This window comes from Triplophysa rosa, linkage group LG7, assembly GCF_024868665.1.
Source record: "Triplophysa rosa linkage group LG7, Trosa_1v2, whole genome shotgun sequence".
NCBI classification, from domain to species: Eukaryota; Metazoa; Chordata; class Actinopteri; order Cypriniformes; family Nemacheilidae; genus Triplophysa; species Triplophysa rosa.
Window position 1 is genome coordinate 23,715,895 of NC_079896.1, and position 25,867 is coordinate 23,741,761.

Below are 25,867 nucleotides of genomic sequence, written 5' to 3' on the forward strand. Positions count from 1 at the left end.
ACTGCGTCCTGACATGTGGTCATACTCTTGGATTTTAGGAGGCTGAAGTCCAGCGCAGATCTTTAGTCCATTAATGTCTTTTGTTCTTCACCTGCCAATGCATCTGATGGACCTGCACTGAAATACACAAAGTATGTGTATGTATGTATATGAATGATGCAATACAGCACACATCACAAAACAACAGAGTGCAACATATATTTTTTCATGGGTTTTACATTTGTTTTATAATTCTTAAATATTAAGTTCTTTAATAAACCAATCAGCTCCAAGATCAGTCACAAAACAACCATACATTCTCTATATCTCTTTACCACTATTGATATCAGAGGGATTGCATGAGCCAAGTTATCTTGAGCCAAAGGCCGAAAACACCCAGGTGGTCCATCACGGTACATTGGATAGAAAATGAGTTGCTGTTCACAACACATGCAAGAAAAGACAGCATGTAATTCAGAGTATGTAAACATACACATATTCTACATATTTGTGAATGAATTATGCATCATTCCACGCTGTGGGCAATTAATATTATACATTGTCAAAGTTACCTTGAGTTCATTTGCGTTTTATACTTATGTAATGAATAAAACGTTGTCTGGGATTTTGATTGTTAATGTGGTTTACATCAATGGAAAATGTTTGTCATTTTGTACCTAGTTTGTACTTTTTTAATAAATGTGTTTATGTGGATTAAAAGCTTGGCTTTTCCATGGTAAACTGATCAGAATTAAGAACAGTGTTTTGTAAACAGTCAAGTTGTCTGATGTTTACCTTCTGTATGAACATCTTTCCATACTTTTTTTCTAATAGTCTGCAAAGGTTTAGCAAAAAGATGGGAGTATTTTGTGTATGACAGAAGGGGATTTGCACTGATCTCTGTTTTTGGGGTTGGTTTTTGGTAGATTTCTTGGGGTAGCTTTGAGGTTGCACACTGACATCTCCTGGGCTAAAATGAAGGTGCAATTGGTCAAGGTGTTGTGATGTCATAGCTTGTCAAAGGTTCACACACTCATTCACTGAGTTTGGTCAGTGAACTAACAGATGAAGTTTTATTAACTGAAATATTGCATAACACAACCTTAAAGGTATAGGTTACCCAAAAATGAAAATTCTGACATGAATAACTCTACCTTGTTGCAAACCTGTAAACATTTCTTTGTTCTGTGGAACACAAAGAAAGATATTTTGAAGAATGTTAGCAACTGAGATTTCTGGGGCATCATTGACTTCCATTAAAATGGTTGTCAGAGGTGCCCCGGAACTGTTTGTTTTCCTAAATTCTTCAAAATATTTTCAATTGTGTTCAAAAGAACAAAAAAATCATGCAATAATTATTTCTTCTATGTTAGTTAATGGAGCCCCAGAAATCTCAGTTGCTAATATTCTTCCAAGTATCTTTGTGTTTACGAAAACAAAGACATTTCTACAGGTTTGGAACAACTTGAGGGTAATTTATGACAGAATTTACATTTTTGGGTTAAAAAAATAAAGTAGTATAGAGCTCAGCTATACTGTGAAAATCGGACTACACTAAAACTGCAGAAAAGGTTATTTCTTAAGTTTTTTTGTTGTTGTCGTTTTCCAGGACAAATATCAAAAAATTCTTAAATCAGTATACGTTCCTTGAGAAAGAAAATTAACCAAAATCAAAATTAACAGTTTATGCTTAAAAAAAGAAAAAATATCTGTCAATGGATAAATAAAATACAAATTAGGTCACCTCTTTATTAAGTACTTGATTCAACTTTTTTCTTATCCCATTGGTACGCACTTAATTTTATAATTATTTTTTAATCAGAAAACAACACATAATGTCTCAAATCAAAAGTATCTTAATTTAAGAATTTTTAGATTTTTGTCCTGGAAAGCAAGACAAAATTACTAAGAAGAAAAAAAATAGAATAATCAGAAACTTAATTTAACATGATAAAACTTTCAAAGACGTTTTCTCTTATACAAGGTTGCTTTGCAAGTAAATGTATCTTGTTGTTTGTCAAGCACGTTTTAAGTTTGTTTTGATATTTTTGTGGGAAATACTGGTCAAGAAAGTGACTTAAATTGAATGTACTCCGTGCTTGTGTTTAGCAGGGCTTCCAGCAAGTATATGTAGGCTAACTCCACTGGGGATGTCTTTTTTCAGTCATAGTTTGATTTAAACTGAGTTCATCTGTTCTGAATGATAAAGTTTCTGTGACTCTGAAGGCTCTGGGTTCTTTCGGCAGCTGAAACTGTCTCTTCACCTGTTGTAGTTACAGCTGTCTCCAAACCCTGCTGGTGCTTCATATGGTGATCTTACTCGGACACTCGCACAAAAATATACTAACATGGTTATTTCCTTTACTGTTTTGTTTTAATTGATTTAAACAAAATCTCCTTGAATCTTTTTATGTCCCATGACTGTCCCGCTAAGACAGTTGCCATCTGGGTTGGCCTACACACCCGGATCCCCCTGTTCACAACCAGGATTGAGGGATGACAGAGGCAGTGGGGGTGCAGAAGACTGGTAGGGTTAAATTTAGAACGGCAGTATTAAATAACAGCCCCTTCAGTCTGGCAATCTTTCTACCGCTCTGTCCTTTTCCAGCCCGGACCGTGTGGCAAGCAGACCTGCAGCCACTTTCTCCCCTTCTTTCTTTTCTTGTTTTCCAAGTTCCCTCTCAACACCAGCATGGATCCCAAAGCCTTAAAGGAGGAACTACGGCTGTTCCAGAGTACCTTGCTTCAAGATGGACTGAAGGAACTTCTGAATGAAAACAAGTTTGTGGACTGCACTTTGAAAATCGGTGACCGCTCTTTTCCCTGTCACCGTCTGATCATGGCCGCCTGTAGCCCCTACTTCAGAGAGCTCTTCTTTTCCGAAGACGGCAAGGAGAAGGACATCGGCAAGGAAGTGGTTGTAGACGATGTAGATCCCAACATCATGGATATGATCATCCAGTATTTGTACTCTGCTGAGATCGACTTGACGGATGACAACGTTCAGGAGATATTTGCTGTGGCCAACCGTTTCCAGATACCCTCAGTGTTTACAGTATGTGTGAATTATCTCCAGAAGAAACTATCATTGGCCAACTGTCTCGCCGTCTTCCGGCTCGGCCTGGTCCTCAGCGTGCCCAGGCTTGCTATAACGGCACGTGATTACATCGCAGACCACTTTGAAACCGTGGCTGCCGAGGAGGAGTTCCTTCAACTGGCGACCCACGAACTCCTGGCCCTGATTGGTGGAGACACGCTCAACGTGGAAAAGGAGGAAGTCGTGTACGAGTCGGTGATGAAGTGGGTGCGCAGCGACAAGGTGAAGCGTGCCAAGAGTCTCGGGGAGGTATTCGAATGCATCCGCTTCCGTCTGCTGCCAGAGAAGTACTTCCGGGAGAAGGTAGAGACCGATGACATCATCAAGGCTGATCCAGAACTCGCAAAGAAGTTGCAGGTCATCAAAGATGCATTTGGAGGAAAACTCCCAGAGGCGAAGAAGAAGGAGAAGATGGAAGGAGAGGAGGAGGGAGTGGAGGAGGGAGAGGAGGAGGGAGAGGAGGAGTTGTTGCCGGGTTACCTAAATGATAATCGGCGATTGGGGATGTATGGACGAGACCTGATCGTCATGATCAATGACACAGCTGCTGTGGCGTACGACGTGGGTGAGAACGAATGTTTCCTGGCTGCCATGGCGGAACAGATTCCAAAGAACCATGTAAGTCTCTGCACCAAGAAGAATAATCTCTATATTGTTGGAGGACTGTTTGTTGATGAAGAGAACAAGGACTCTCCACTGCAGTGCTACTTCTTCCAGGTATGTCCTTTAAAATACTTTCGAAAACCATCTTTATCTTCAGCCAATAGTTGAATAGTAGTCAATGTCCCCACCAGTTTACCAACTGAATTACCTTTCATACCCATTCATGCCCCAACGTTTCATTCGTTGGATAATTCTGACTTTCTTAAAGTTAATTTTTATCTTCTTTATTCAATTTGGTTTCTTGTTGTAGCTGGACAGTCTCGGTGCGGAATGGAGAGCCATGCCACCCATGCCCAGTCCCAGATGCTTATTCAATCTGGGCGAATATGAAAACCTGTTGTTTGCCATCGCTGGCAAAGACCTGCAGACCAACGAGTCCCTGGACTCAGTCATGTGTTACGACACTGAGTATGATGTCAATTTATCTGATCATTAAATAGTTCGTTTTGGTTTCTATATCTGTCGACCTATTCTTAACTGTTCAGCTGTCTAGCAATGCGTTGGGTATTTATAAGCAGGATATGGTTGAATACTCGTGGCTAATATTTCATGTCATTGCAGTAAGATGAAATGGAGCGAGACCAAGAAACTTCCTCTGCGTATTCACGGCCACGCCGTTGTCTCACACAACAAACTGGTGTACTGCATTGGAGGAAAGACAGATGACAAGTAAGTGTGCAGTCCTGGTAAACCATAATACAGTTTATAAATCAAACTTTATGTTTACTTGAAAACATGAAAAGCAGAACGTTTTCCGTGATGGTTAGGTTTAGATGGTAGAATATATAGTTTGTACAGTATAAAAATCCTTACATCTCTGGAAAGACCCCACAAAACATGGAAACTCAGCATGTGAGTAATCAGTGGTGTTGGAGAACGTATGGTGTAGTTCGCAGCTGTCTGCTCTGTCAAAGGTACTGTTTTGTTTTCAACGATCGTCTCCACAGGGTGGTACTTATCACATATGCTTTTATGTGTTAGCAGGGTGCCAGATCTATGTGACAAAACTAACCAAATGGCCAATGACCCCACCCCAAATACCAAAATTTTAAAATGTCTCTGTTATACCTAAAATACGTATTTTACAGACCTTGTCATGCATTAAACACAATTTCTTCTTTAAAATCACTCTGTAGATGGTTTCAGCGGCATCAACAAAAAAACAAACATTATGTGGCCCGCAACTTCCGGTAGACCTCCGAAAATCAGTAACTGTTGGGTAGTTTCAATTTAATTAAATACAACTAAAGTTAAAAATATATATAAATTAATATTCATATAAATGAATATAAAAAAATAAAATCTTATATTATAACCAAACACAGACCGGAAGTTAACTTCGGGCCAGGCGCATGCGTGGGTTTACATAAATACATTCATCCTACCTTAAAAATGACCAATGACTAACAAAATCTTTCTATCTTTAACCCACGGCATAAAAACAACCTGTGGCAGCAGTTTAAAAGACACCCAGTTCCATGTGAAAACCGCAGACTTGGCAACCCTGTGTGTTATCTTAATATAGATGAAGTGTTGCTTTCTTTAGCCTCTTTTGCTATTTAATTTGCATTAATACACTGGTTAAAAACATGGTATAAAACATAGTAAAACAAGTTCCAAAATGAAACAATGTTGTCTTTCTTCCCTCTCTCTCAGCAAAGCTATCAATAAAATGTTTGTGTACAACCACAAGCAGTCAGAATGGAGGGAACTAGCGGCTATGAAGACACCCAGAGCAATGTTTGGAGCTGTAGTTCATAAGGGAAAGATTATCGTAACTGGAGGAGTAAATGAGGAAGGTCTCACAGCTTTAGCCGAAGCCTACGATTTTGGAACAAACAAGTATGTATCAAACATTAATGCCTTGAAGATCTACCCATAAGGACACTACACTAGACTATGTACAATTTTTCCTGAAATACTGGAAAAAAGAATACAGCATGTTGTACAAAGGCATATTTAGTTGTGTCTATCCTCTATTCATCCATGTGGTGTGCTACATACTGCATAAGGGATAAAGTACAGTCATCTTAGCTAAACCAATAGGAATCAAGTTTTTCTATAAGCTGCCTAATGAATGCATGATAGCCAGCAGGCCGAATTAATACAGGCTTTAGTTATTTATGTTTTGTTTACTGTTTCTTGTGTTCAGGTGGGACACGTTTACAGAATTCCCTCAGGAGCGCAGCTCTGTGAATCTGTTGAGCACAGGGGGAAGCCTGTATGCAGTTGGAGGATTCGCAATTGTGGAACTGGAAGACAAGAACATTGGACCCTCTGAGATCACAGACATCTGGCAGTAAGTTCCACAGACATGTACAAACAGGAATTTTGTTGGACGTCACTATTGTTGTTAGTCACTGGTATGGCTTCTGATAAATGACACCATTAGCATTCAACAAGTTGACCTAATCTTGAATGCATTTGTGTCATACAACCAATGTACAAAAAGATTGTAATTTGGAATCTGACCCTTAAACTACATAACACAGTAAATTGACCCCTTTGTTTCCATTTGCTTTTCCTTTTTACAAGGTATGAAGAGGACAAGAAGGCATGGAGTGGTATGTTGAGAGAAATGCGCTACGCCTCTGGTTCCTCCTGCGTTGGCATGCGTTTAAATGCTGCCAGGATGCCCAAACTCTAAAGAAAACTACTCTTTCCCCAAGTGTGACCCTCTTTGGCCATTTGACCTCAACACACAGCTGTCTGTTTCAGTTTAGTATAGTCTAAAATAAGGAGCTAAGGAAATTAAAACTTTGTACGCCCTTATGAAAATTAACCATGGATTAACTAGATTAATTATAGGTTTTTGGTTTTATTTACAGTAAAACCAGAGTAACCACAAATTTAACATGTTCTAGCTATAGTAACACCAGTTTAACTGTGATATTTGTAGTTAAACTGTAGTATTTCAAATAGTAGTCAATTTGCAAAACAAAGCATGGTTACTTCATTTTTATTATAATAAAACCATGGTTGTTTTCCTAAAGGGTGGGTGAGAAAAGGGCAAAGAAAGATTCTGGGTTCCTCTAGTTCTTTTTTGTTTGCATTAGATGCAACACAGTTGTTATTAAATGTGTCTATGTGAACATAAGTCATTTCTCCATTTAACTCCAATTAGACAAGGTGTAAACAAGGTCAGGTACATTTCTGCATTGTTAATATATAGTAGTAGAAATTCTAGTTCTCTGCTCAGATAAAACTGTTATGTATGTGCTATTTTTTGTAAAATAAAAATGTTTAAACCATACATACTAACCTGTGGCTTACTTGTGTTTTTGTTTGAGCAGACCATCACCTAATATTGCCAAACTGAAAAAAGATGTGTACTATAAAAGCATGTTACAGAAGGAAAGGAATAGAGAATTTCATTTTCAGTATTTTCAGTTTCAGTTTTTTTTCATAATTCAAGTGTTTGACCAGTGATTAGATGCTTAAATGCATTGATTAGATGAAAAAAAAAACATAGTAAATTATACAAAATTTAATAAAATATATACAGTATATATATTATGGCATGCTTGACAGCTGAGAATTACTTTTAAACACTTATAACCTATATTCAATGCAAGAATAAAATCTATCAAGTTTAAATTAATTAAATTTAATTTAACTTCCACAAGATTTTTGACTACATAAGCTTCCGTAGTCTGTAGTTCAGGCGGTTAGACGGGGAGAATTTAAAGGTTCTACTATTATTATTATTTTTTATTTAGGTTTCCTAATATTGGTGCTTCACACTCCAGTCTAGTAGGTGGCGGTAATGCACCAATAGATGGTTTGCCAACCGCCATAAAATGTCAGAAGAAGAAGTTCAGGCGGTTTTCTTTTTACCCACAATGCACTGCTACTTGTCACGGCGCCATCTTTGCTGCTCCGCGAGCTGAGGACACGAGAAGGCGTTTTGATGTTGATTTTCTTTTAACCTTACTTGACTTGCGTTTGATTGACTCAAAACAAACATGTAAGTTTTATTTTGTGTCACAGATATAACCCGGTGAGCTTTAAATATGCGTTGAATAAGTGGAAGACGTTATGAAGCGATTGAAGGGCGCTCTTCTGATTACATATAGCGCGTTAGCATGCTAATCATTCAGTCATTGTGCAGTTAAATAATGTACGTTTGCTGTTGTTACGAGCAAGTAAAACTAAAGTATTCATGTTCTACTTCTTCTTTTTAATAGTATGTAGTTTTAATTTAATCACGCTGAGGTGGACAACTAAGTCTGCAGCTGTAGATTTGGAAGTGTGGGTGCTACGCGCGCGTGTAAGTTACGCATTTAAGCTATGTGCAGTCGAACCTAACGTTAGTTTTTACACGCGTAAGTTAGCCTTTACCAATTTTGAAGGTTACATCAATGTTTATTAGCAGCAAGTTAACAAAAACAGAAGTTTCACGTCCTACTTTATTGACTTGTGGATGATGTAAATTATGATTGAAGGCCCTTGCGTGCGTCTAATGCGTTTTATTCAGAGGAAAGTGAAAGTACCTGAACTAACGTTAACATGTAACGTTACATTACACTATTCATTTAAGCAGCCAAGGGCTATTTATAAGCGCTTGTGAAATGTGAATATTGTTTTCGTCTGTTATATTTTTTATTTTTCAACGACATTTTAATTTTTACGATGCGCTGTTATAATCGCAGAGCTGTATTCATGTGTCACGTGTTTTGTATTTGCAGTATAATGGGGGTGAAGACGCAGCGTCCTCGCTGCTTCTTCGACATTGGCATCAGTAATGTGCCGGGTAAGACTTTATATATACATGTTCCATATCTGAAATGTAACATAACGTGACATTTAATTCCTTTTTTGACTCTTTCTTGTATTTTTTCTGCAGCTGGGAGAGTAGTCATCGAGCTTTTTTCAGATGCATGTCCCAAGACATGTGAGAACTTCCGCTGCTTGTGCACAGGTAAAAGAAAGTTGTAATTGTACATAACAGCCTGGGGTTTCAGACATGCCCTATAATATAGTGTTCATTTAAAATAGGTTAATATAAAGTAATATTTTTTTTACAATAAACTGATCTCCGTGTCTCCAGGTGAGAAGGGAATTGGCAAGACTACCCAGAAACCCTTGCACTACAAAGGATGTCTGTTCCACAGGATAGTAAAAGACTTTATGATACAAGGAGGAGATTTCAGTGAAGGTATGGCAGTCGGTGGCTTCATTCCTTTACACTATTGTACTGGCTGTTTGTGTGTGATGATGTTTGATGATGTGTTTGCTGTAACAGGTAATGGCAGAGGTGGTGAATCCATATATGGAGGTTTCTTTGAAGGTGAGTTTTTTTCCATGTCTTACTCTCTTTTTTCTACTGTTTCTTATGGTCCTTGAAAATTTAAGGGGATTACGAATTTCATTGAATCGCAATCCATCAAGTTCATAAATTCTCCAGTTTGGGACTAAAATGCTTGGTTTTTGTGTAAATTCCATTTTCTATTTTTTTTCATTCTTTAGATGAAAGTTTTGCAATGAAACACACCAAGGAGTTCATGCTCTCAATGGCAAACAGAGGGAAAGACACCAATGGCTCACAGTTTTTTATGTGAGTCAGGCACACTGGTTTCTTAAGCGCCTGTTAAGCATCCGGACGTGATGATGATGATCTGCAATGCGCTCTTTTGTCTTGCAGCTATTATGTAGAGTAGATGTATATGTCCTTGTCATTGGTTTGGCCAAATCAATTTGTGGTGGGCATTAATCACTGTTTTTGTGTTTGTTAGATTTGTATTGACATTCTGCCTCACTGTTTTGTGTCCCTGACCATAGAACTACAAAACCAACTCCTCACTTGGATGGGTAAGTGCAGTAGAATGTAGATGTTTGTTTAATAAATTAATAGGCTCGTTTTTGTGTTTGTCCCTGATGGTTTAATTGTAAGCAGTTTTTTTCTTTGCACCAGAATTCATGTGGTGTTTGGTCAGGTGATCTCCGGCCAGGAGATAATCCGAATGATCGAGGGTGAGAAGACTGATACCAACAGCCGACCCTACGCTGAGGTCAAAGTGCTCAATTGTGGGGAACTAATTCCAAAATCTAAAGGTAATATGTCATTTTTAGTGTCATGTGAATGCTTCATAAATAGTCACTCTATTGCCAATTTTCTTGAAAGTTGTAGATAAACATAGAGTTGAATTGTTAGAATTGACATTTGCTGATTTTGTGCTGTGCTCTTTGGCCCTGTTTATATCTGGTATTGGGTGATGCGTTTTGGTCAATCAGATCACAAGTGGACAAAAGAGATGCATACCTGTTTACACTGGATGTTTTAATCCATCTCTTGTGTCCACTTTTGACCACTTCTGTCCTGTTCTCTTCCAGCAAAGAAGGAAAAGAAGCATCAGTCTTCCAGCGAGAGTGAAGATGATTCCTCAGAAAGCTCATCAGACTCCGAGGACTCTGAAAAGGAGGAAAAGAAAAAGCGGAAGAAACATAAGAAGGAACACAAGAAAAAGAAAGAACAGAAGCACAAGAAGAAAGAGAAGAAGGGGTACATGTCAAATTTCTCTTACACATTTATCAGATGTTAATCTAAAATTAAATGCTTTAGAGTTTGAGAAACTTTGGAGATGCTGTAAACCACTGTACATGGTTGTGCGTGGACATATTGTGTAAATGCTTTAAATATGTGTTTCTGTGCAGGTCTGATGAGGAAGAGATCGATGCCCAACCTATGTCTACCATTCGTCCAGAGGAGGTCCCACCCGTTCCTGAAAACCGCTTTCTGATGAGGCGTAGCCCCCAGAAAGCCAAAGAGGAGGAGCAGGAAAAAGAACCACGCAAGGAGGACTCTGGGAGAGAGAGGCAAAGAGAGCGAGAGAGAGACCGGTAGGTGAAGATTGGTTTGTCGGCACACTTGGATGAACTGTTATATATGTGAGTTTTCTCCAGCTCGTAACTTTGTAAACTATGTTCCAGACCTACGGCGAACTCGCGCCCAAACCGCACAAGACTGGTGATGACCAGGTCAGGGCGTAGAATTAAGGGACGAGGACCCAGGGTGAGAAATGACCTAATATTGTTTGGTTGAAACAAAGTACTGGTTTTTATACATGTTTCTTGTGTTTTTAACATTATAATCAATGTCTTCTGTAGCGTTATCGGACACCATCACGGTCTCGTTCGCGCTCATGGGATCGGTTTCGACGCAGTGAGACCCCTCCACACTGGAGACAGGAAATGCAACGGACACAAAAAGCAAAAGCAAACACTGCCCCCACCCAGGAACGATGGATCAAAGGGGACAAGTATGGCCAATTTTAAAGTGCATGCAAATATTGCATCCAGGATTTATACAATACAGAATTTATAAATGTGCGGCCATCTTGACCAGGTCTCCCTGGAAGAAGAGACTGTAAAGTCTCAATGGGATCTTCCTGGCTAAATAAAGGATAAATAAATGTTAAAAAAGCTGATTTACCCACCTCTTTATTGTTTTAGCTTCATACTTGAGTTTTAGAAACTGAATTTTGATTGTTTGACATTTCAGAGGAGACATGTCGGAGGAAAAGAAGGAAGCCACTGAGCCATCCAGTGAGAACAAAACTGCTGGAAAGGAAGAAGCAAAAAAGAATTCTGAAAGAGAGAAGGAAGGAAAGCGCAATAAATCACGCAGTGCTTCAAGAGGAAAGGATAGGAAGAGGGACAGACATCGCTCAAAGAGCAGGGACCAGGACTCACGGAAAAAGGCAGATGCTGATAAGAAAGCTCGCAGTCGAAGCAAAAGTAAAGACAAGAGGAGAGAAAAGGATGACAAACGAGGGAATTCCAGCAGCAGAGACAGGAAAGAGAAGGACACCAAAGAACGAGAGAAGGAGGGTGAACGAGAAAGAGAAGACCGAAGCAAGGAAAGAACCAAACAACATCCTGAAGGAAGTGAAAAGGAGAAAACGAAAGAGGTCGAGAAGAAGAAAAATGGCGAGCAGCATCGCGACAGATCGAGAAGCAAAGAAAAGGCTCGCAATACGTCTCGGAGATCTCGGTCGAGGGGGCGAGTTCAGCGAGGACAGTCTCGCGACAGAGGCCGTGACAGACATCACAGCAGCAGTCGGGATGGGAGGTTGTCGCGTAGGTCACGGAGCAGGGACCGAGATAGGGCTCGGGACCGAGGGAGAGATGCCGAAGACAGAAACCAGAGGAAGAGCACTGGAGAGTTGAAGAGCAAAGAGAACAGAAGCCGAGACAGGAGCTCCAAAGAACGTTCCTCTCAGAAACAACGGAGCAGAGACAGAGATGATCGACAGAGCAGTAACAGGAAGAGAAAGGAGAAGAGCCACAGTGGAAGCAGCGATTCTGAGAGTGAAGACAAAGGGAAGAGACGAAAACGGAGTGAGAGCCCAAAATCAAAAGAGAGAGCGAAGGACAAATCTAAAAGCCCGAGAAAAGATGTGAAGAAAAAGGACTCTGACTCTAGTTCCAACGACAGCGATTAAGAGTCTGCATGTGTTCTGATCTCCAGTGTGAACAATTGTTGTACAAGGATCGATACAAAGAGACTGCTGACATATTTGACCGTGTAAACTGGACATGCTTTGAAAATTTTTCTTGACTTGACACAGTCTGCAAAATCTCATTTCACATTTGTCCTGCTTTTATCTGTTCTGCATTTTTATTTTTCCCCAGTTTCCAACTTAAATGATTACTGAAGATAATGGTTAATTAATTAAAATGGTTGCTTACATTTTTATTTCTCTTAAGTTTGTCTTGGCTGTTTTTTTTTAAGGGGGTTTGTTGGGGATATGTTTGCATACCTTAGGTTTTGTTAGGGTTTTATGTTTGTAAAGAGAACATGAAAATGTAGGTTCTGTTTAATTTGAGAAATAAAATTGACACCGAACCTGACTTGTGTCCTTAACTAAGATTATTGAAGTAACGTGTGTGTATGTTAAATATGCACAGTACAAGTCAAAAGTTGACTTTCTAAATGTATCCAAAGTCTTAAGTGGTTGAAAAAGTGAATTGTGAATGCATATTAATTTCTTTATAAATGTAAGATTAACTAATAAATTGAGTTAAGTAGGAAAATGTGCATGCCCTCATGAAGTTCTTTGAATGCACAATTCATACAACCAATCTAGGTGAAAGATTGCTAGTTTCCTAGAAGCTAAAATACTAATTTCTTAACTGCATAATTCGTTGTCATTTTTTAGACTTTGGTTTAAAAATGTGTGTTTGATACAAGTAAGGAATGGTGAATACTAGTCCAATTTTGACTGGTAGTGTATATTTATAAAACAAGCATGAACTGAAAGCATGAAAGGAAGTACTTTTAAATATAAACATTTATAAATACATGACAAAATTACAGAATATATTTTCTGAAAACTTAATTATTCTTAAATTGAATTTAGATAACATCTGTCTTGCTCAATTTCAACGAGTGACTGATTGTGGAAAAAAGTAAAACGCAGATTATTTGAGTGACCAATCAGAGCGTCGAAATACCATTAGGATTATTACTGACGTGAGCCAGAGCCTATCGGAGACACGACTTCACTTCTGGGGGTGTGACTAATCGTTCTTCGTGTAGTCAGCAAGCGTCTGTTACGGAATCGGTAATATACTGTATAATCGAATTATTCAACCGGGCTGTCGTCTTGAGGTCAGTACATATTTGTATGTTTCCTTAATATCTAGTATTTCAAATTCTACACAATGTAACGCGAGTTTGAATGGTGCTCGTTTGCCGGTTTTGTGACATTGCATTTTGAGAAGTCATACCGTGCATCTCATCGGATTTCTCCAATGTTTTATTTGCCAGGATGAAGACCTTGATCGCGTTCGACTTTGATCACACGATTGTGGATGACAACAGCGACACATGGGTGATCAGATCAACTCCCGACCAGTGTTTACCCGACTGGCTGAAACAGTCGTATCAAAAAGGCCGCTGGACCGAATATATGGGTCGAGTCTTGACCTACATCGGAGACCAGTCGGTCCACCCGGACCTTATGCGCGCGGTCATGGAGAGCATCCCGTTCACGGAGGGCATGATCGAGCTGTTGACCTTCATATCAGATAATAAGAAAGATTTAGACTGTATCATAGTCTCTGATTCAAACACTCTCTTCATAGATTGGATTTTGCATGCATCAGGGATGCAGTCCGCTGTAGACGATGTCTTCACCAACCCCGCAAGCATTGACGCACGGGGATATATGAGCGTGCGGTGCTTTCACGCACACGACTGCCAGCAGTGTCCTGTAAACCTGTGCAAGAGGAAAGTGCTCAACGATTTCAAAGAAAATCAAGCTAAAGCTGGTGTGTACTATGAGAGGATTTGCTATATAGGAGACGGAGGGAATGACTTTTGTCCCAGTAATGATTTAAAAGAAGGGGACATTGCAATGCCTAGGAAAGGATATACACTAGAAAATCTGTTGTGCAAGGCCAGTTCAGAGGGTTCAGCAACACCAAGAGCCAAAATTATACCCTGGTCCAATGGCAATGAAATCCTACAAGAATTAAGAGCTTTGATTTAGTAATACAGTATTATTGGCCATACAGTGACAAACTTCAGGTTGACTCAACCATGTATTAAAAAGCACCTCCATGCAGCAAATGAATAGGCTTGAATGGCATGACCTGGTCGCTTAAGAATATGTAACATTTTACCTATTGGTTTACTTTTAAGTTTACACCAGTGTCTCAGGGATTTTAATTAACTTTGATTTTGAGTGATGTTAAAAAACAAATAGGTCATTTAATATGTAACCCATTCAGGTTTGTCCTAGAGCATTAAAACAAACACAATAACGTGAATGTTTCCGCATGTTGGTTATATGTTTGTCTGTCAAAATATGCAGGTGGATGAGCACTTCTTAATAAACTCTAAATTGTTGTAGTGTAACCTGCCTGTAATGGAATCTTGTCCTGTGTGGTTTGCATGCACAACAAAAAACACGGGACAGACCATTACTGCACAACTAACTTGACAAATAAAAAAGGATATTGTAACTTATGTGTGATACTGACACATGGTGCAATTGGGTCAGTTGTGATTTAGATGACTTGGGACTTGCAGTGTATGAACGACAAAGATATTTAAGATATTCTTCATTCGCCTACATAACATGCATGTACCGAAAGACCTGACTATATGCAAGAGAGATCCAAAATGTCTCTGCTTTTTCTATACCGCATGGACACCACCAAGGCCCTCAACACAGTTTGGATTTTAAGTGACAGAAGAACAGTGTTTTTAATGATGTGGGATTGGAACTCTACTGTTCTGTCTTTCTGTATGTCTCATGACCATGTGATTAAATCAAACAAATGAGTGGAATAAAAAATAAAAAAAACTTTAAAATAAGGCTTTACTTTTCTGTTCGAAGTTATTTCGTGTCATTTACTAGAATAACTGTGCTCTATCTGTCGGTGAGAAGTTAAACTTGGAGCACACAGAGCTACAGTAATTTGCTGAGGCACAAACTGAGCAAACCGATGATTTAAGAACTACACCTCCCATAATTCTCTGTGCCGGGTCTCGAAGTGACGTCATAGCAACGCGCGGCCACACGTTGATTCACGCAACGGGAAAGGTGCGTTCAGTGTGGACTGGAGATATCAGACTCATTTCATTCCGATCAGACAGATCAGAGAATAGCAGAAGTAAGTATGGCAATTTTGTGTGCTGCCAGTTATTGTGGGGTTTACAGTTTTTTTGATGGTTTCCGTTTAAACCTGACGGAAAAGCAAAGATGACAATGCTAATCGCGTTTAATGTTTTTTTAGTGTAAGTTACTGTAACATTACCTTAGAAAGACTCTTTGCAGGGCAAACATATGCACATTTACGAAGTTGTGTTTAGTTTTCTTGAACACTGATATGACTGCAACAGTAACTATTACGTTTAAATAAATCAGCGTGCCTTAGCTCTGTGGCACAGGCACAGGCACGTGGTGTGATCATTACGTTGCTTTGCACAAATAAGGAACAACACCGGTTTTCTATTCCATATGGGCAAAGCCTTATTACAATTTCTGTTATAAGACTAAAATAGCATATTTAGAAGATCAGAAGTTCATGTGCGTACAATTCTGACTGTAGTACTAGTGGGGCATGTTGTCACTCCTGATGGGTTGTCATAGCGGGATCCTGACCTGTCAGTTTTAATTTGCTGACTTTAAACAGAGCATAAATAAAGCATATCAAAACTATTATGACTACTTTTGGCTAACATAAATTGGCCAAATGTATTGCATAATGCACAATAAAAATGAAAGCTTCACCCAAATAAATCTATCTTCATTAAATAATCTAGTCTAATTTGGTTTAGTACCAGGTGTTTCAAACCAACATGACAAAACAGCTCAACGAAAACAAGTTTATTGAAATGGACTTGACACCAGCCCCTGACTTTATTATATACAAAGTGTCATAATAAAAGTGTTGCATGCTTGAATATTGAGCCTATTTTACTAATATTTTTGTTGTTTGTGATTTTAAGAATGGCAGACGCTCCGGAAATGTCTTCTCTGGAGAAGAAGGTGTCAGACCAGATTGAGGTGAGGATATAAATGTGATCCACCTCCTTCAGTGCCTTAATTCAGTTCATTCACAAATGTCAATGTTTCTGTGTGTCTGTGTTGGCAGTACTATTTTGGTGACCACAATCTTCCCCGAGACAAGTTTCTAAAGGAGCAGCTGCAGGTAGATGATGGCTGGGTCACACTGGAGACCATGCTCAAATTTAATAGGTAATTACTAGAGAAATGAAGTAGTTCAACATTAAGTGTTGACAGAATTTAATTTTGGGTTAACTGTTACTAATTGTATTTTTCATTCAAAATACTGCCACCTTTTTTTGCATGCCAAATTCCTTACTGCTGTTGATTTTGTATGACGTTCCGTCTGTACAGACTAAAAAATATCACGTCGGACGTTTCCGTCATTGTTGAGGCGCTACTGAAGTCTCAGACTGGTCTCCTGGAGGTCAGTGAGGACAAAACCAAAATAAGGCGAAATCCTAACAAACCTCTTCCAGAAGACAACGAGGAATACAGAGACACTCTCAAACACAAATCCATCTACATGGTGAGTGAATAGGAACAAGGAGAAAGAAAAACAACAAAAAAGTATTATTTCTTCTATTTATTGTCTCTTTTTTCTATAATATTGTGTTTGTTGACTGTAGCATATAATGTTTTTACCCAACAGAAAGGTTTTCCTCTCGACACTACGCTGGATGAGGTAAAAGAGTGGCTGTCTGATAAAGGAACAATTGAGAACATCTACATGAGAAAAGGACCCCAGAAGACTTTCAAAGTAAGAGATTTTACTATGTGTGTGTGTAACGACGCGTATCTGCTCTATTATACTTTAAGGGCCATATGTATATAATAACCAAAAGCAAGTGAAAGCACCTTTTTTAACCTGTTACATGTGCAAGAGCTCTTAGGGCCTGTGTCCACCGAGGCGTTTCTGTCTCTGTTAATACAATGGTTTAATGTAGGGTTACAGAAATATTTTGTGAATACACCGCATTGTTGACTTCTGATGTTACAAAACTATAGTACGTTGGACCAAAAATGGAGGAATGTTATTGTTTTTTTAATATCACAGCAATATTATGCTAAAAAAGTGATATTTCTCATTAACAAAAGAGCTAAATATGAATATTCACAAATGAAAGTTATTTGTTTGAAAGGGACATACTGTTCACTTTGATACTAATTTCTTGACTATAGAATACCCAATATTTGTGATATGTCACTATGTAAATATTACTTCAATTTTCATTGTCTCCAGGGCTCAATCTTTGCGGTTCTAGAATCTGAAGAAGCCGCCAAGGCTTTTGTTGAGCGTGCTGATGTGAAAGAGTACAAAGGAAATGAGATGATTGTTATGATGAAGTAGGTATCTTTACCTGCTATTTAATTTAAAAGAACCTTTTTTTATTTAGTTCAGAACATTGCATGTTCATATGGGTGTTATAATTTTTCATTTGATACCTGCTAATAGATGTCTTGGAACATTTACTCTTGGTTTTTCCAATGATTTTATTTTCAGTTATTACATTTACATTTATGCATTAGGCAGACGCTCTTATCCAACACGACTTGCATTATATTATACATTTGTATCAGAGTATGTGCAGTCCCTGGGCTCGAACCCATGACCTTGGCATTGCTCGCACCATGCTCTAACCACTGAGCTCCAGGAAAAATAAATAATTTTTGTTATAGTTTTTATTTTGTTTTTGTTAAGGAAAATGTGTTCAAGGACTGTTCACTCTGTAACTGAACGGTTGTGAGTAAACCGGTGTAAGAGATGCTAACCTTGTACACCTCTATCTGTAGAGAGGACTACTTCTCTAAAAAGATAGCTGAAAGAAAACACAACCGTGCGGAAGCAAAGGCCAAAGCCAAAAGGTGAGATGCTGCGAGAATATTTGTATTACACCCAAAAAAAGAGACTAAAATTAGATTAAATAACTGATAAAAATGTACGTTTCAGTGACAAGGAGGACAAGCAAAAGCAAGCTGAGGAGGAAGAGCTGGTAAGTTGTCATGCAAAAACAACATTATTAGAAATCAGACAGGTGTGATGGTGTCCTTAAAATATCATTCTCATATTTTCCCAGAAATCCCTGAATGACCAGAGAGGCTGTCTGCTGAAGTTTTCTGGAGAGTTGGGTCAAACATCAAGGGAAGATTTCCACAAGGTCTTCGCCGATCATGCCCGGATTAAATGGATTGATTTTATCCGAGGAGCTAAAGAGGTAAGAGCTCAGACATGCTCAATGGATCTAAGTTTGTAGAACACCGTTTTCATCTTTTGAGACTATTTTCCTTGAATGATTTTTATTCTTCTATTTCCCCTCAGGGCACCATCCTATTCCACTCAAATGCTCAGGAGGCATTGAAGAAAGCCCGTGAGGCTCAGGGAGGCGAGGATCTCAAGGTTAACGACCAAGTTGTTCATTGGGAAGTGCTTGAGGGAGACACAGAAATGGAGACATTAAAGAAGATTATCGAAAATCAGCAGGAATCCATGAACAAACGCAAAGGAGGCAGAGGTACCAGACTGAATCCAAAACAAGACATGAAAGAGCCTTTAATCTGTTAATACAATGGTTTAATGTAAATTGCTAGCGCATCATACTACAATCTTTGATTTTAGGAGGTCAAAGGGGTCGTGGGAGAGGGAGAGGAGGTCGCAGAGACAGGGGAGGAAGAGAGCAGGCCAAGTTTCAGGGAAAGAAGACCAAGTTTGACAGTGATGAGGAGGCAGATGAAGGTAAGGGGGAATTTTTTTTTTGTGCTCAGTTTCGAATACAAGGGTTAAGTCCTATGAAAATACAAAAGTGTTCTAGAGTTTCTGTGTTTTTAAAACTTTATTGACATAAAAATGGAAATTGTTTTTCTCCTTGAATAGAAGAAGCCAGTCCAAAGAAGAGGCCACTCAAGTCTAACGGTCAAGACAATGGCGAGCCGGTCTCCAAACAAGCAAAAAGCGAGACCATTTCTTAAGGGCGAAGACTCAATGGCCTTACTTTTTTACTGTAGATTTGCCCTTACATGAAGTCCTGAAGATTCTCAGACTATCTCCTGCATCATAGCATAACCGCTGCGCAAGTGCCACATGCGTAAATTTCTGAAAGACCCATGTTTAAGTTTCATAAAGTACACACATTTTTATTTTCTTGTGTATAAGGTTTTATTTATTTGCTCTACACACGTATAACGTATACGGTTGTCAAACCTTTAAGATCTCTGATGCTTTTACACTTACAGTTTTCAAGATCTGGATTTCAAGTCTATTCTGTTTTGTCTGGAAGTGAGCAGATTGTTGGTTCTGACTGAGGTTTTGTTTGGTCACATTTGCTCAATGCAATACTGTGTCATTGTTTAAGGCCATGAGGCCTGCATGAGATCATATTAGGGTTTTGGCAATGTCTTTTGTCATTCTTTTAAATAGTGCTGAAATATGCAGCGTTTTCCATTAATGAATACCTGTTTTTCTGATTTGCTTTGTAGTTGAGCTACTAAACAATTCCATAAACATGAGATATTAAGTTTTGGTAATCATGTTTCTCTATATGTTACTTTAAAATCTGTGTCGACTGGTAAGATGCGATCTGTGCTTTCTTTGACATATTTTTTTTTAAAGTGAAAATTGACTTTTTGTTGAATTTCAAAGCAGCAGTTAAGCAACACAAAAATGTATTTTAATCCGAAGTGTTGTTTTAGGTGCTGTGATTTCATTAATAACCATTTCAGGGTTTCAACAAGCACTCTATTTTTTTTACTGTCTCGTGTGTGGAGAAATGAATATTACATTTGGAATTTCAATAAAGGTTGTGAAGTTAAAAAAGTAGTTTAATTTATGAAGACAAATTTATACATGGCCACTATATGTAAAGCCTGCCCTTAAACCTAATCCTAACCACAGCCATAATTTACTGGTAATGATTGACACCGGTCAGATGCTTCCCCCACAATATTCAAGAAAAGGCCGAAAAACATTTTGACAGAAACATGTTGAATTTTCTTACCACGTCTATGCCTCTTCACCAGAAAATAAAGCAGACATATTTTCCATTTTATTCCACCTATTTTTATTCAATATTAAAAAAAACATATTTGTGAATAAAACGTTTAGCTAACAAAAGTAAATTATTAATCAAAAAGTATTTTGACTACCTTCTTCATAGTTTCTGTATTTAATATCTATAAAAGACAGACTCAATTCAATCACCTTTTCCTCCATTAACCATAATTGCAATTTTTCCCAGAAGGCATTGGAATATTAAAAAATATGTAAAGAAAATATTTTCTGGAAATAAATTACAAAATATGCATTGTATCGTTTCAAAATAAAATGTAATCCTTCGAAACTCTCCAGATGGGTAATTATCATATAAAATCTTAAAATGAATTTCTTTAATTTTGGGATGAACCCTTTACTACAGAAAGGCCAAGGGCTCGTTCGCGAAAGACACGTCACTAATATGCGCGCATAACAAAACAACGTGGAGGCTGGCCCAGAGCTGTAGTTGTTGCGTGTCCTGGGTGGTTGCCATAGCCACAGCACGACAGTTTCATAAACAAATGTTGGAAACACATACCATGGACGGACAACATGAAAAGGTTTGATATGTGTTTTATTTAAGCATACAACTTCATACAGCTACATTGACAAAAACGCGCGTGGTTCCCAGTGAGAATGTCTACTGGGGTCTTGCAAATGTATGATTCCCAGTTAAATTGTACTGTTGCCATCTGAACGACAACTTTGTGTTTTTAACATATTGTTGCATATCTTATTTCTTGAAATAATATACATTTTCAGTATGTGCACTCAGGTTCAATTTTCAATGGCGCTCTATGACGCCCGGCGAAAGCGCACAGTAGATGTGGACGCTTGTCTGCTGAGCGGAGATGCTGCGGGGTATGGAACACAGCAAATGAGTGGCAACATCAATTTCAACACACGGTATGATGCTCGCGATATGGACATCGATTTGATTTTCAATGTTTTTACCTCAATTGAAAGTTACTCTGCACAATAGGAACCAGTTATTTTCAGATACTAGACATGCAAATAGAAGTAAGGACCCGTGCGATAAAGCTGAGATTTGGGGTCTACCAGACACTATTGGTAAGCAAGGATGTCATTTGTCATCACACATTAAGAATTGTGGAGAAACAAATGTAAGTTAATCATGTAGCTTGAATGTTTCGAATCTGTTTGTCTGAAAGCCATGCGACATTCCACCAGTATTACCACGGAACCGCCTAACCGTTTCTATCACTTGAAACTTAAAGTAAACACATGAAGCTCTGAGGCTGCACATCCTGTTCATTTACGACACTAGAGACCAGGACCCGGTTGCATAAAGCACCTTAAGTGTAATTTTCCCTTAAGTGTGTCCTTAAGTATACCTTAAGTTTTACTTAAGTTATTCTTCTATTGTCTTTGGTAAAGGAAAATCACCCCTTAAGTGTCATACTTAAGGGAAAAACTTAAGGTGCTTTATGCAACCGGGGCAAGGGTTCTAATCCACCTCTCGCCGGAAATGCTCTTTTACCTTTTTCTATCACATTACAGATCATAAAGGCATTTGTTTTCAATTAAATTGATTTAAGATTTAAAATTCATTTGTATTCATAAAGTTTAGGTTTAGGGTAGCATCTGTCGCTATTTTCACTTAGTGTAAATAGCATCTATTGCTATTTATACTTAGTGCAAATAGCCGCTGCCATAATTTTAAGAGTTCCCTGTTTTGTCCATAATAGCAGAGAAAAAAAACTCGGACATTATTCACCACCTTGTTGAGAAAAGGCGAAAGGACCACAATGAAGCTGTTTCCTTATTGCAGATGGATCTCTCCAGCATTTCTGTGGTACAAACACCTCTTAGATGCTTTATTGGCCAATATATTAATAGATAATAATAATGGCATCTGTACAAAAATCTCTCAGTCATATGTAAAAGTCACGTTATCACTTTCGCAAAAGTGTCTATATTGTATATTGTCGATATTGTAACTTGCACTCTTTCTGCATTTAGGATTTTGAAGCATTGTTTAGGGAGACGGCAAAGGATTTCTTGCAAAAATGGTCAAAAATTAAAGACAGTTTTGAAAATGTCTCTGATTTAACAGCACATAGCTATCAGGTAAGGATTATCTTAGTATAGCTCAGCCCTTACAAATACAACACTTACAATATTGCAGTACTTTATATGATAACTCAAGTGTGATTTATCTGTTTAATTAATAAGGATGCAAGCGATATATGGAATAAAGTGTGCCACACATCCTTCTTGATGAGAAAGTGGATTAAAGAGCTAGATGAGATTTATGCCAGATTTGAATCTGAGAGAAAAATCAGGGTATGTGGTTATCAAGATTAAAGCATACAGTCCCATGGTGTATTAGCACAATGTTAACTTAATTATATTTTATATGAATCATATCTTTGTTCGTCTAGATTTCAGCAGTACTGAGAAAGTACACCACAAAACTGGAGAAAATCAGTTACTTGATGCCGTACGATGTCCACAGACTAATGGACAATAAAGCCATGGTAGTATACTGTATTTTACATGTATAGGTAGGCTATTTAATTTCACATTAATGAATTCATCAGCATGTTTTCCTTTTGTGACACGTTCTTCCCAGACGATAAACCAAGCTCTGTTGGCAAATCGATGTGCTTTGGCCAAACTCTCTTTGAATTGGATGGAGAAACATTTGCAGATGGAAGTTTTCCAGAGGATGAGATGGGAGGACAAACTTCAAAACTGGCAAAAAAATCAAACTTCTTGAAGCCATTAAGCTGTTTAAGTAAGTTAAAAATGAACGCTGCCTGGCAAAAATGATGCTGGTTGGATTTACATATGAAGAAACATGGTTCCTCCGAGAATCTCAGAGGCATCTTTTGTAGAATGGTATTCGGGTCTTTCTGTCATCAATGAGAAAATAGGTCAGCAAATGCTGTTCTCTTTTAAACACACTACAATGATACAGTTAGGGCTGTCAATTGATTACAAATTTTAACTGACTTATTATAATAATAAATACATTTAAAATAATTGGTCAATTCTGTATTTGTTGAGCCTTAAAATGAAAATGAAAAAATATCTTTGCGAGCATCAAGATGCTGCACAACAGATGAGTGCATGCTAGCTCATAGCGTGTTTGTTTTATGTTATCCAGCAATTTGTTGACCTATAATGACTAGCCAGCCGTTAAACCTCAAAAGATAATAAAACGTGTCGATATGATCATATCAATTGATGTATGTCTGTCAGTTACATTTACTATTTAGTAGTATGTTTTTAGTGTGAATGTCTGTTTAATATTCAATGTTTTATCATTTTATTCTGCTGGCCACTTTGAATTTGTTAATGAGAAAATGAGCTCCTTGGTTCAAAATAGATTTAAGGTTTTTAAGATTTCCTTTGACCAATTTAAACAAAACACTGGAGAAAACTTAAGGTAACTAAACTTATTTTTATAAAACTCGTTATAAACCGTCTTTACTTTTTCATTTGGTAAGAGTTCGTTGTTGTTTTTTTGAAAATGAAGAAAATGGAATGAACGGAGGACACACATGGATTGTTAATATTCATTGTTTTGACTTTCCTAAAACTTGAAAAATAGGATAATTCCTCAAGAACTTTTAAAAGTAGGTTTTTAGTTGAGGTATGAACAGCAGGGGGCGTAATAACTCCATTTTGGACACAAACCTCATGATTTTCACTGCAGCTTATTTCTAAATTCTGATCTGTAAATGATTATCAATATTTAAAGTAGACGTGGCTTTGTCTTTTAACTTGGTTTGTTTCTTATGCATTATTGTCATTGACTTGTGTCTCTCTGGCGCAATGCTGTCAATGTGTGGAGCCAATATTTCCAGTAAATTGGTGTTGATCCTTGGCTTACTGCATCAGCGGACTGCAATTTCAATTGACATTGTTTTTGATGCCCAGTTATCTCGTTTAGCCTTTTTCCATAAGCTGTCAGAGCCATGAAGCGATGGGTATTTTTTCTAGCAGTTTTTTTTTCTTTAAGTCACTGCCTTATTTACTCACCCTCATGTAACATATTTGAATGGATTTTTTGTCTGAACACACAAGAAAGACTTTTTAAGAAGGACACGCTGCTCATTTTTCATTAATATGAAAGTTAATGCGGACTGAGGCTGTCACTAACATTTCTCTCTTTTCGTGTTCAATGAAAGAGAGAAAATGATACATGTTTAGAACAACATGAGGGCAATGCCAAATAGGATTTTAGATATAGGATATTATTCTCATTTTTGTGTGTCTTTTATATGTACTTGAAGTGTTTTATTAATATTTTGTATTTGTAGCACACAAATACACACACGCATACATGCGTGCAGTTGAGTGTCGTCTTGTCACTGATGTTTTGCATGCACGCATTCATCTACACACATCCCTGATGTCATTCACATCAAAGTCAAACCAATGCGATGCCAGGGTCACCAAAACCCATGCTATTCAATGCACGTAAAAAACACATTACGTGACATCTGTGAATGTGAATGAGTTTATGATCTACGCAGATACCATCTTGCCTGGTAACGTGACTTGCATACAACACAACCATTTGTCAACAAATTGCTCATTGGTGTTTGTCACCCAGTACACATTCCAATATGTTCAACACATCAATTGGAATTTCTCTGCACTTGTTGAAGTGTGGCAGATATCTGCTTCAAGCCATTAAGTGCCTGGATATCATGTATTGTGTGTCGGGGTCTCAGGGGTCTGGGTATTGTAATTAACCCACTACATGTAAGCATCCCTGCTTCACACCGATGGAAACTGTCACGTCAGTATGTCCCAGGTTGCTGGTCTCTGATGGACACCTATTGTCGCTTGCCCTTGAGAAGTGCACGTGTAGAAGCAGCGACGGGCACCTACCTCACTCTGATTCACGCTGTGTCAGACATGGTCAATACCGGAGCAATCAGTTCAGAGTTTAGTGAGAGAATCAGTGGGTGGCGAGATCAGCTTGATAACGTAGATTTAATTCCAGCCCTGGTGCATTATGGGATAGCAGCTGGTAGTAGTATTTTTAATTGATGAAGGGTTTTGGAGGTTAGAATAACAGAACAATGTTCATCTATATGTGTTTATGGTATGTCCTCTAGCGAAGGTCATTGGACAGTTAGGGAATTGTTGAACACTGGATGTATATATTTTGACTGAGATGTACTTTGACATGGGCAACGAATCATATTAGCGCGATACCTTCTCCCTGAGGTTGTCTTGATGCTACAATGACAAGATGATTAATTTCTATTTTTAGGCCTGTCCAGAAACATCATGAAACCCCAAATGACTTGAGAGGCAAACGTACTCCCTTCCGCACCTTTTTCGTGCTGTAAGGCTCTCATGCATTTGGTATAGCTGCTTATCTGAAGCAAAGTGCATTCAAGCTGCACTGCAAAAAAGATTTTGTCTTGTTTTGCAGTACTTTTCAATCTAAAAACTACATCTAAAACTTCTCAAATCAAGATAATTTTTGTGGAAGCAAAAGGATCTTGTTTTCTGAAAAAAGTAATCAAAATAAAGCACTAAAGTGTAAAAATATAATGTGTAAATCACAGCAAAAATATGTCCCAATGGAGT

General features: G+C 38.2%; 6 protein-coding genes across 13 annotated transcripts in view; all 6 read left to right on the forward strand.

The window, feature by feature from the left end:
* col28a2b (collagen, type XXVIII, alpha 2b) overlaps nucleotides 1-151 on the forward strand; it is a 36,066-nt gene extending 35,915 nt beyond the window's left edge. The window contains 1 exon segment of the mRNA XM_057338198.1: nucleotides 39-151. Coding sequence (XP_057194181.1) covers nucleotides 39-46 — 8 coding nt within the window. The 3' untranslated portion in view covers nucleotides 47-151.
* On the forward strand, nucleotides 59-6,987 carry klhl41b (kelch-like family member 41b). 6 transcript variants are annotated; one of them, XM_057338195.1, is made up of 9 exons: nucleotides 59-131; nucleotides 2,226-2,289; nucleotides 2,414-2,506; nucleotides 2,654-3,793; nucleotides 3,990-4,147; nucleotides 4,301-4,408; nucleotides 5,396-5,581; nucleotides 5,892-6,038; nucleotides 6,275-6,987. In XM_057338195.1, the coding sequence occupies exons 4-9, from the start codon at nucleotides 2,672-2,674 to the stop codon at nucleotides 6,384-6,386; spliced, it is 1,833 nt and encodes a 610-aa protein (XP_057194178.1). In that variant the 5' UTR covers nucleotides 59-131; nucleotides 2,226-2,289; nucleotides 2,414-2,506; nucleotides 2,654-2,671; the 3' UTR covers nucleotides 6,387-6,987. The 6 variants fall into 6 exon arrangements, with proteins under 6 accessions (XP_057194178.1, XP_057194177.1, XP_057194173.1 ...); XM_057338194.1 differs by having other exon boundaries at nucleotides 2,418-2,506; XM_057338190.1 differs by having other exon boundaries at nucleotides 60-131; nucleotides 2,588-3,793.
* Nucleotides 6,988-7,589: 602 nt separating this feature from the next.
* On the forward strand, nucleotides 7,590-12,732 carry ppig (peptidylprolyl isomerase G (cyclophilin G)). The gene is made up of 13 exons (XM_057338913.1): nucleotides 7,590-7,706; nucleotides 8,428-8,492; nucleotides 8,586-8,660; nucleotides 8,790-8,897; nucleotides 8,985-9,029; nucleotides 9,209-9,296; nucleotides 9,521-9,550; nucleotides 9,654-9,793; nucleotides 10,073-10,241; nucleotides 10,394-10,579; nucleotides 10,670-10,751; nucleotides 10,847-10,998; nucleotides 11,241-12,732. The coding sequence occupies exons 2-13, from the start codon at nucleotides 8,432-8,434 to the stop codon at nucleotides 12,181-12,183; spliced, it is 2,079 nt and encodes a 692-aa protein (XP_057194896.1). The 5' UTR covers nucleotides 7,590-7,706; nucleotides 8,428-8,431; the 3' UTR covers nucleotides 12,184-12,732.
* A 523-nt stretch (nucleotides 12,733-13,255) lies between these two features.
* phospho2 (phosphatase, orphan 2) lies at nucleotides 13,256-15,060 on the forward strand. The gene is made up of 2 exons (XM_057338367.1): nucleotides 13,256-13,352; nucleotides 13,512-15,060. Exon 2 carries the CDS (start codon nucleotides 13,513-13,515, stop codon nucleotides 14,233-14,235), a length of 723 nt encoding a protein of 240 aa, XP_057194350.1. The 5' UTR covers nucleotides 13,256-13,352; nucleotide 13,512; the 3' UTR covers nucleotides 14,236-15,060.
* A 191-nt stretch (nucleotides 15,061-15,251) lies between these two features.
* Nucleotides 15,252-20,292, forward strand: ssb (small RNA binding exonuclease protection factor La). Its single transcript, XM_057338081.1, has 12 exons — nucleotides 15,252-15,364; nucleotides 16,203-16,260; nucleotides 16,349-16,452; nucleotides 16,615-16,789; nucleotides 16,913-17,020; nucleotides 17,504-17,607; nucleotides 18,055-18,126; nucleotides 18,212-18,254; nucleotides 18,339-18,476; nucleotides 18,581-18,773; nucleotides 18,878-18,994; nucleotides 19,133-20,292. The coding sequence occupies exons 2-12, from the start codon at nucleotides 16,204-16,206 to the stop codon at nucleotides 19,225-19,227; spliced, it is 1,206 nt and encodes a 401-aa protein (XP_057194064.1). The 5' UTR covers nucleotides 15,252-15,364; nucleotide 16,203; the 3' UTR covers nucleotides 19,228-20,292.
* Nucleotides 20,293-20,740: 448 nt separating this feature from the next.
* Nucleotides 20,741-25,867, forward strand: part of ccdc180 (coiled-coil domain containing 180) — a 31,795-nt gene continuing 26,668 nt past the window's right edge. The window contains exons 1-8 of one of the 3 annotated variants that reach the window (XM_057338382.1): nucleotides 20,741-20,847; nucleotides 21,063-21,193; nucleotides 21,270-21,358; nucleotides 21,997-22,103; nucleotides 22,271-22,378; nucleotides 22,484-22,594; nucleotides 22,693-22,788; nucleotides 22,884-23,048. In XM_057338382.1, coding sequence (XP_057194365.1) covers nucleotides 20,809-20,847; nucleotides 21,063-21,193; nucleotides 21,270-21,358; nucleotides 21,997-22,103; nucleotides 22,271-22,378; nucleotides 22,484-22,594; nucleotides 22,693-22,788; nucleotides 22,884-23,030 — 828 coding nt within the window. In that variant the 5' untranslated portion in view covers nucleotides 20,741-20,808 and the 3' untranslated portion in view covers nucleotides 23,031-23,048. Of the gene's footprint in view, nucleotides 20,848-21,049; nucleotides 21,194-21,269; nucleotides 21,359-21,996; nucleotides 22,104-22,270; nucleotides 22,379-22,483; nucleotides 22,595-22,692; nucleotides 22,789-22,883; nucleotides 23,317-25,867 lie in introns of those variants that run through there. The other 2 variants (XM_057338383.1, XM_057338381.1) reach the window with 2 other exon arrangements.